The following is a 10,505-nucleotide window of genomic DNA, read 5'->3' on the forward strand; positions in this document are numbered from 1 at the left end:
GAGGAAGCAAGGCATGGGAGGCTAAGTGATTGCCCAGTGTAACACAGTTGCTTAGTAGTGGAGCTTGGATTTTAATCCAGGAGCCTAGCTCCACAACCCATGCTCCTCACCTTATGTGAGCATGGAACGTTTGAATTGACACATTTGTTTGCCATTTCGCAGGCAGCCTGAGCTAGTAATTGCTTCGATTTTCCCCTTGTTGTGGATCATGATTGAAAACTTAGTATCAGAGGGATGGAGGCCAAATTGTAGTTTTTAAAATGGAAGATAGTCATATAAATCTAGGATGAATCCAAAGAGAAAGAGTATTACTCTAGTTTAACATAATTTCTGATAACAAAGGTGTAGGATACTTAATATTTTTAAAGAATGTCATCTAATTCTAAAATTTGGATATGTGACCAATTATACAAGTGATTTTATTGTTTGGTTAAGTAAATGTTGGTGCTACTAGGAGTTTTGAGATGCTTATTAGCTACTTTATCATTCTCTGAATTCTTCGTTCTCATTTTCACTTAGTATAAATATGAAGTGATAGAATGATTTCAGGATTTATAGCCAGACTAACCTGGATTGAAAAATCCCAGCTCTTGTACTTGCTGTATTTCCTGGGGCTAGTAACTGAACCTCTCTGAACCTCTGTTTTTTTCATCTTTAAATTAGGCAATAATATTGAGGGGATGGTATGATATTTAAATATGATAATATTTATAAAGTTCCTAGCAAAATACAGAGTATATGGTAAGTACACTATTTTAATTTCCTTTTATTTTAAAACATGTATATGAAAGTCCTTGGCTTAGGTTAATAATTTGCTTTTCCTGTTTACATCTCTTACAGAGCAATACAATAACTTTTATTTGGAAGATTTTGAGTGAAGTACAAAGAATTAGTCTTTAGCTAATTTTTTTCTAAGTTGACAAGTAAAAATTATATTCTAATTTTCATGACTAGGTTTCAGTCTTAATTGTAATTGTCAATTCAGTATTTTCAGATAACTTCTCATCTTTGTCTTATGTTCTTTTATCTAACCATTTTAGGATATATAGACAGTTTTTCTAGAAAAATAGTTTTCAGGCCATCTCCATCTGTGAGATGGCATATTATAATTTAAATGTTTCCTCCTTTATGGTTCCTAAATGTACTTTTAAAGTTAGCCACTTAGATACCACATCATTATGGATGGTCTGTGAAGATCAGATGTTGAATCAGATGGGCACTGAGGTTCCTCATACGCTGAGATTCTCCCATTCTCAGAAGTGTGCATTACCTAAGGAACCTCACTAGAATAAGTGTCAAGTTCATTTTCCATTCTTATTAGACGTCAAGATACTAGTCTCTAAATAACTTAGAGTTGGATGGTTTATTTAAAAAGTAATGAACTATTTTGTATGGTAGATTGTGAGATGGATTAGTCAGGTATTATATTTTACATGACATTTAAGAATTCATATTATTCAGAAAAGATACCTTTAATATTAAAATATTTATTAATAATTTAGAAATTACATTAAGTTATGTTATTTTTCTGCATTATCATTTGTAATTATCAGTATGGTATATTGTATATTTACAAAAATGCTAAAGAGGTCTAGTTAATTGGATGCCCAGGTGAGAGGTTGCAATAATGAATTGTTCATTTTTTATGAACATATTTGCTATCAAGTATGCAGCATATACCATAAATATATATCTTTTGGTTGAATAGAAAAGTCTGTTTTTCAGATAAGTGGCTAAGTGTATTATGGTAAGTTGTAACTTTCACCAATCACAGGGAAACTTTTTCATAGAAAGTGGATAAAATGAGAAAAAAATGATGACTTATGTTTTGATGAAATGAAAAGAGCTCTTAAGGTGCAGCATGCAGTGTGTTATAAAATGAGTGACTGTATCCCTTCATTTTTCTCCTGTTTCTCCTTAGGTGCAGCAGTAGCGGGCATTTACAGAGTAGCTGGGAAGAACATGGCCCCTTTGGAAGCGCTGGTATGGGGTGTTGGACAGACTGTTCTGACATTAATCATCTCCTTTTCAAGGATCCTCGCTACACTTTGAGGTTTCTGTGGGAATGTCTTACTTCACATAAGGAAACAGATGTACAGATTCCCTGAAAACGGCATTGTTAACAAGTGGAAATGAAATTGTGCAAGAATGTGGACTGAGCAGGTCAAAGCATAAGGAAGACCTTGAGCTGTGTGGAAAGATTGCCCTCTGGTGTTCAAGTGATTGCACTACCGCACTGCACCTTATGTGCCTCTGTCTCAGGCAAGGTGCATTAAGACACTATGTAAAGTTACAAGAAAAAGCACCTTGTTTAGCTGCCTATCAGGTTAACATTGGTGTTGAAATCATCGTTCCTAACAGTGTTGTGTTAAGTTACAGGGACGTTTCGAGGTATTGATATATGTGCCAAACTCTTTTCTTTTTATTAACATTGATCATGTGACAATTTGCAAGTGTAGATGTAGCTGAGTGCTGTGAACATATTTGACATGAATTCAGGTAATGTACTAAGATTTTTGTTCTGTAACACTAAATCCCGTTTGAGTGCTAAATACTGAATTGTTTAATATGAGAGAAATTATTTGGTTTTTAATGTTGCGCGTTTCTGGGATTTAGGGCTTCAATATGTTTAGGTATTATTGTTATTTAATTGATGTGGAAGATAAGTCTTCTTAACTGAAGACTAGCTCAACTGTTTTAAGAACTCAGAGTAGCTCTATAGGGTGCATACTTTTCAGTAACTTAAATAACACCCTTTATAGCTTCCCTCATGCATACATATTCTTATACAAATTCAGAAACTTGAAGGGTCATACACATTGATTGTAGTTGGTGTGTCATAAAAATGTAATTTGAAAATTTTCTTAAAAGTTTTGTAAGAAAAAGTCTGAAATGCATGTTGCATTCTTTGACCCTTCTAAAGAAAGTTTTTGCCTTGTATCTCATGGACAAAACATCTTTATAACTAGTATCTCAGTGGGATTATATTACGTGTTGCATATATCTTGATTTTTGACACAACATAAACAGTCTTTCATTCTGGAGTATTAACTGTTTTTAGAGAGTGGCCTAAATTAGGCTCTGGAAATAAAGACCTCATTTGTAGAAATAAGTAACAAGTAAGTTATATAGGAAGAGTAATGAACTATTTTACTTTGGACATGTGGCAACATCATAATTTTGCTAAGTAAAAATTGGGGAATATAGTAGGTAATTTTAAAATTTGGCAATTAGTCTCAGCATATCAATGCAGTACTGAGCGTGTATTTGAGTAATTCAGTTGTTCAGTTCTTGATTTATGATATGAAGTTATGATTTAAGTTTACTAGAAGCATCTGTGAGGGCGTATATCAAAAGTGGAAATGTCCTTTATATAAAACATTTTAAGAGGTTCTGGCAATACGTAATTGTAAGAGTACAGGAGGTAGGGTTGAACTGGTCTCGTTGAACTGGTCTCGTAATGAGATTTTTTTGCACCAGATACAGTTATAATGTGCTAACTCAAAGGAGACATTGCAGAGAATATGAAGTTAAGGATAATCAAAAAATAACCTGGTAGCCTTGCTGTTTAATCCAATTTGCTATAAAAGTAGGCCTTTGTTATATTACATTCAAATTTAAGAACTTTGTTACCCATACCACTTTTTCTCTACCCAGAAGCAGAGTATATCCACAACTTATCAATGAGAAGTTGGAGAGGCAGTACTTTTTCCAGTATGGAAGCCAATTTGGGGGATTTACTAACACTGGCTTGGAAATTTGTTTTAAAAAAATAATAAGCAACTATGCATGGATATTTGAAGTAAATCTTAAAATTGATTATTTTTATTATGTACAAGCCTGAAATTGTTTCATGTGTTCTTTATATTCCTGATGTTTTTACAAATTAAATTTAGGCATAACTTTTCCAAGTCAATCTGATTTTTTCTTTTCTGCCAGACTTGAATTGTGTTCTTCCTTTACTTTGGCTATTCTGTCAATAATTTAAAGCATTCATATTCTTCCAGAGGAATTACCAATAGCATGTGGAAATTGTTTCAGATCTACAGAATGAATACTTATTTTAACATATGGTTATTTTATGATTTAAGAAAGTTATGGTAAAGTAATATGGAGCACGATTCATAATCCAAAATTAATGAGAAAAGAACTTGGATACATTAAATGTACTAATGTGTGGACCAAAGAGATTTAAACTATTGTTTTTACTCTAGAATGAAAGTATAATTGAACGGTTAATAATTAGTTTGTAGAGTGTCCTGCAGTTATCTCATTATCAAGTTGCTTTACGTTATGAATTGTGTGTGTATGTGTATACTTTTAATTTTAGGGGTTATTTTTGGTTTCTTTGCTGTTTTCAGTTATTTCCATTGAGATTTTGTGCAACTGTCTCGTTTTGAGATGCAGTTGAATAGTTTGAGTTTATGAATTGTCTTAATAGCTGTTTATATGCTGAGATTTTTAAAAAGTTAGTAGCTTTCCTATAGACACAAGAAATGTTTAATGATATATATACACACACATATATATATCATTATATACGTATATAGAGAGCTGCTATATATGAATACAGTCTACTTGGAAAGCTTTTTTTCAGTGAACACTTTCATGTTCTAGCGGAAAATTTGTTCAGTGTAAAATGATCTTTTAAATAGGTTTGAGGATGTTTGGAAATTTTGCATTTTGGGAAAATTTTCTTCACTTAATAGAGCTGGAGACCCTTGTTTGGGACATGACAAAAGTCCTTATTGATGTATTTGGGTTATATACTTTGTTAAAATTTATATGTGATTTAGCAGTACATTTTCTTCGTGACAAATGCAAGAAGGGAGGGAGGATCCTCTATAGTGGACACTCCTTTATTTAAAAAATGTTTAATAAAATATTGTTTATAGTGAATCCGCTCCCCAAAGAAGGAACTCCTACATGCCCAAACTAGTTATAGTTTAACATACTGATTAAAAATGCCCATAGATCACAGCTAGTCAGGAGGCCTCAAATAAACTGCAAATAATGCTTAAAACTTTAAAAGAAGGAGAACAAGGAGTCTTCCCCATGGGACAGTTCCAAGCTAATAGCCTACCTTGCCTAGGATAAATGAAGTCCTAAATGCTGGCTGTATTCAGGGCCTGGAGCTGAATTATTCTTTAGATCTTAATGTTTACCAAACAGTGTTACGGTTTGTTACCCAATATACTTTCTTAGTATTTGCAGCATACATTTCACTGCTCAAAAAAGTATAAGGGTTTTGTTTGTACTTTAAATGAGAGAAATAAAGAAATGAGTTGGCCTGTATATCTTGTATTTGTGATGTAAGGAACGGGATAATTTGAAATCACAGAAGGTTGTGGAAAAGGTCTTTAAAGAACCTCTAATGAAGAAAGTGCAGCTGCCACATTGATGTACCTAGGCTGCCACTCATACACCAAATAATTCTATTTTGTAAAACACTTTTTGTGGATCCACTATGTAAAGTGCTCTGCCAAGTATTTTCTCTAGTAAGAAGTACAAGAATTACCAAGATGGAATGCTTTACATTGAGTCCACCAAAAGCTAGCAAGATGATTTTTAAATCCTAAAAAGTTTGGGACAACATTTTGCTTCCTGATTTTAGTTGAAAGTTAGCCTGTTATCCCTCCAAATTCTCACTTTCCTGGTTCATCCACTAAGTGGAATTTCCATAACTGAGATATCATGGCTGTGACATAGTGAAGAGAATACGAGACTCCAAGCCAGCAACACAGATTGAATTAAGACTCTGTCACTTGTCAGCGTTTTGACCTTGAGCAAATCACTTAAGCTCTCTGAGCCTCAGTTCATACTCTGTAAAATGTGACTAATACTTCCTGTAGTTACTGTGAGGATTACGTGAGATTGTTTATGAATGGCAAAGCAGTATGTATTTCACAGTAAGTGATCGATTGATAGTCTCCAGAATTTTTTTAAAATTACATTTTGCAATTGCATTACCAATTGAATATGTTGTTTTGTAAAATTCATCAATTTTCTTTCATTTCTATATTTTCCCTACATATACTTTAGGAAAGAAACTAAAAATGTTCTTTTATTATCTTGCTTCATCTCCTTTTCACCTTTTCTTTTTAAAATCAGCAGATCTTTAAGAACCTTTTGTGAATTGGTGGTGGTTGAAATGGCCAGTGCAAGCAGGATTAAATTAGGAGTTCTGTTGACCACTGGTTAAAATAGGAAAAGGGTAGAGAGGCAGTCAGCCTTGACTCCTTTACCTAATCCCACTTACTTCCCTTGGATTCATTCAGCCATGTTAATGAATCATTATTTGCTAATTATTCTTCTTGAAAAGTAAGAGAGATATATAACCCTTCTGTCTTCTATAGGTCTGTTTCTTCTGCTGGCCCGGGCCTTTGGCTCTACAGTGTAGTGCCAATTCTGTAGAAAAATAGAACGACATTCAGTGTCTACCAAGTCCTTTCTTCCACGGGCCAAGGGTGCTTAAGCCCTAGCTGTTACTTTGTTTCTTTTCTTTTTTTTTTTTTTGAGACGGAGTTTTGCTCTTGTTGCCCAGGCTGCAGTGCAATGGCATGATCTCAGCTCACCGCAACCTCTGCCTCCCAGGTTCAAGCGATTCTCCTTCCTCAGTCTCCCGAGTAGCTGGGATTACAGGTGCGCATCACTATGCCCGGCTAATTTTGTATTTTTAATAGAGACAGGTTTCTCTATGTTGGTCAGGCTGGTCTCAAACTCCCAACCTCAAGGGATCCACCCACCTCGGCCTCCCAAAGTGCTGGGATTACAGGTGTGAGCCGCCGCGCCCAGCCTATTTTTTTTTTAACTTTAAGTACTATTACTTTAAATTTATGTTCTTTATATAATTCAGGGAGTAACAAGATGCCTGGAGCAATTTCTGAAATATTCTCAAACCACTTCACTCTTGACACTACAGATTTTTCTCTCAGTCTCAATCAGAATCTCTGCAGTCATTATTTGTTTTTAAGATGTGAGGGACGAGGAAAATTACTGAAGAAATTCTAGCAGATTTCAATTGCAGAGAAATTTGGTAACACTTTTTGGGTAACTGGGTAAATTACTATTTCTTTTAATAATCAGGGGTGAAACTCTCAATTGTTAAAACGGACCAGTAATCAAATGGTTTTATAATCTTTCTTAACTTCCTGTCCTTGTTATAACATCTTGGAAGAAGACTGTTCAGGATAAAAAGGATATTATTTGATTAAAAATTATAGCATTTGGAGAGGTAACACACAAAAACAAAAACATATTTGACAAAGCGCCCTACATCCTGTGAACACAATTTCCACCCTTTTGTTAGGACTATAAACTATACTGGAATGAGTATGTATACTGCATGTTTACACATGCTGTGTTTCTTTATATGTGAGGCTTCACTGACCACCGTGCATTTTGAAATTGTATTGCATTTTGTGTGTGTGTGGTGACAGGTTTGCTCTTCTCACTTAAGGAGCTCTGTTCTGTGTAGGCAGTACAGTGTTGTTAAGGAGGTTGCTGAATTAGTTATCTAAAAATGTATCCATGAATTTGGGGGAAATAATGCCTAATATCTGAAGTATTTTCAGTAAATGTGGAGATATATCAGATAATACTTTTAAATTAGTGGAAACACATTTCTGAGTGAACTGAGCTATGAACTATAATCATCTCTTCCCCTGAGTTTAGGGAAGTTGTTTTCACATTCTTTACATTTGTTGCACATATATTGAACTTACATAATAACTCTTCCCTGATTTTGAGAACGAATTTAGCAATTTCCTAAAAATCTTCCTCCTCTTTCCATACAGATGTCATATGTTATAGTTTAAACGTGTACAATTTGTTGATAGAATCCAAGGAGCTGGTTTAGGAAAGAATATTCTTAACACCTACGGTTATGCAGCTCTAATCTTACTGAAAAGTAAGTACTTTAGGCAAGTCAGGAGAGCATGAACCTCATACATATGTTTTATGATTATGTACTGCACCCACATATATCTACTCTTGGTAGTAACATGACTCTACCCTTTTTGGGAATGTATTCAGGTAGATAACTGAAACTCAAAAGCAGTTTGACACAAATACACAGAAAGAGGAATTGCGGTGTATAATCAATCATCTGAGTCCTGTAACTGTAACACTTTTTCTCTTAAGTATAAATTGGTAGTTACTAAAAATCACCACTTTAAAAATTTTATTCTGTCTTGCTGAATTAAGCAGAAATCACTTTTTTTTAGAGCCCTGTTTAAAGGCACGTTAACTCGAGAGGACTACTGATAATGAAGCTTTTCTTGTTTTTAAAGTATTTACACATCATTGTTAAGTATTTTTGGAATGGAATATTTTAACGTTTTCTCCATAGAAAGCAACATAGTGGCACTTGTTGAGTAAATCATCATAAAAATGATTTACTTTTAATAGCAGATGAGTTGATAATTTAACTGTTGACACTTTCTTAATGTTTTTGATGTTGGATGCATTTACAATGGAAGAATTTTTTTAAAAGATTTGGCCCTCTCACCAATACACACATTCAGACTTGAGCTCCACATATTTAGATGAACAAATAGGAAATTCACAGTATTTTTTGTTTTAGCCATCCAAAATTCATAGGATTCTACCAAAAATATTAGCCCCTGACTCTAGTTATTCTGAGATGAGGGAATCAACTTTATCTTGAAAGTTAACTAGCTAAAATGTCTTTATTTAAATAGCAAAAATATAGTTTACCTGACAGGTATTAAAAGTCTCACTTTCAAATTGTGTTAACTCTCAGACCACCGATGAATCATTTAGTAAATCACAGGCAGATTTTAAAAGCTAAATGAAGCCTTAGTGCCTTGAAAGTTAAGATACTTGTGCAAAGTGGATTTAGCAAGATTCAGGATTGGCACCAGTGAGTTGGCTAGGTACACATCACCCGTGACTGGGAATTCAAAGTTTAGAAAGCCTAACGAATAGTAGCTACTAACTTCATATGGTTCAGTGTAAATCAGTTACTTAGTCATTGACTGTGAGAGATGACAGCTACTTTCACTATATTTTCATGATGTTGTATTTTTCTGTATTTTTTCTTTTTCCAAGTATGAAATGGAAAAAAATGTAGTTAAGAAAATTAAGTGTGAGACTTTAAAATTTAGTTTTGTTGTAAACTAGAGATTCTAGTGAACAGTGTTAGTTTTATACTGTAGTACAGGGCACACACTTTAACCTTTAGAAATATGTTTACCATCAGGGATTTATTTTTACTATAGAAATACTAAATGTACTGTGAAGCTTAAAGACAGGAGAATAAATGTTGGAGGGGTAATACACAAAAACAAAGGCATATTTGATGAAGTACCCTGTGTTACATGAACACAATTTCCCCTTCTGTTAAGACTATAAACTACACTGTATGAGTATGTGTACTGCATGTTTACATAAAACAGTTTAATTATGAAGGATTATTTTAAAAACTATGTTTATATATAATACCTAACAAGCTGTAAATATTGTATATTATTGATTTTTAATTTTATATAAGCAATTTTTTATTTCCCAATTCATGTACAAATCTCATTATGTATATAGCATAATTTCCTGGAGAACACAAATTTTGCAGTGAATTTTAAGTATTTTAATTGCAGTAAGCATCAGTTTAGCCTAGAGATGTTGATCTTTATTTTAAATTATTTTTCACCATTCTCATTTTCTTCAAAGGGCAGCAATAAACATATGCAAGTTATTTTTAATTATACAAAGTAGGTCTACAAAGATAAGATCTAGGTTCCAATTCATTGCTTTAAGGAAAAGATGCACAATTACTATCATTCAGTGTCTAATCACAGGACCATTTCTGAGGTCCACATGTGGCTCTCCTCTTTGTAATATACAGGGTGAACTCTTTACTGATACACACAAAACAACTGTTGAAAGTGAATCCAGCACTTAAATGTCATTACACAGAATTTATTGGATTAAAAATTTGTAATATACAGTATTTTAATAAAGTTTCTGTATTCAATTTCATGCACTTATATATAAATAAACCTGTCTTTGAAAGCTTTATGAGGTATTTGACTCTTGGTGATATATCTTTTCAATTCATTCACTGTGGACTCAAATGTCTTCTTTTGCCTTTTTGTCAATTTTTCTGGCCCAGTTTTACCTACGATTTAGGAGGTAGTGCTTAAAAGCTGAGAGGTGACCAGCCTGGCCAACATGGTGAAACCCCGTCTCTACTAAAAATACAAAAAAGTTAGCTGGATGCTGTGATATGTGCCTGTAGTCCCAGCTACTTGGGAGGCTGAGGCTGGAAATCACGGGAGACGGAGGTTTCAGTGAGCGGAAAACGTACCACTGCAGTCCAGCCTGGGCGACCGAATGAGACCCTCAGAAGAAAAAAAAAAAGGGTGAGAGGCATAAAGTCTAGTTAATAGACTTGCCTAGGATCAATCCTGGGCCACATAGCATCTACTTCTGAGTTACCGTTTAAAGAAACATGCTATCAATTTTATTAATAAGGAGCTACCATT

The 10,505-nt window shown here is 34.0% G+C and overlaps 1 protein-coding gene across 2 annotated transcripts in view; it reads left to right on the forward strand.

Moving 5' to 3' along the window:
• Nucleotides 1-10,038, forward strand: part of TMEM170B (transmembrane protein 170B) — a 45,887-nt gene extending 35,849 nt beyond the window's left edge. The window contains exons 3-4 of one of the 2 annotated variants that reach the window (XR_009211327.1): nucleotides 1,922-2,499; nucleotides 3,658-10,038. Coding sequence is in view for 1 of the 2 variants with exons in the window: in XM_032140712.2 (XP_031996603.1) it covers nucleotides 1,922-2,052 (131 nt within the window). In the remaining variant the exon portion in view is untranslated. Of the gene's footprint in view, nucleotides 1-1,921 lie in introns of both variants that reach the window. The other variant, XM_032140712.2, reaches the window with a different exon arrangement.
• The last annotated feature ends 467 nt before the right edge of the window (nucleotides 10,039-10,505 follow it).

This window comes from Hylobates moloch, unplaced genomic scaffold, assembly GCF_009828535.3.
Source record: "Hylobates moloch isolate HMO894 unplaced genomic scaffold, HMol_V3 SCAFFOLD_20, whole genome shotgun sequence".
In the NCBI taxonomy this organism is placed as follows: Eukaryota; Metazoa; Chordata; class Mammalia; order Primates; family Hylobatidae; genus Hylobates; species Hylobates moloch.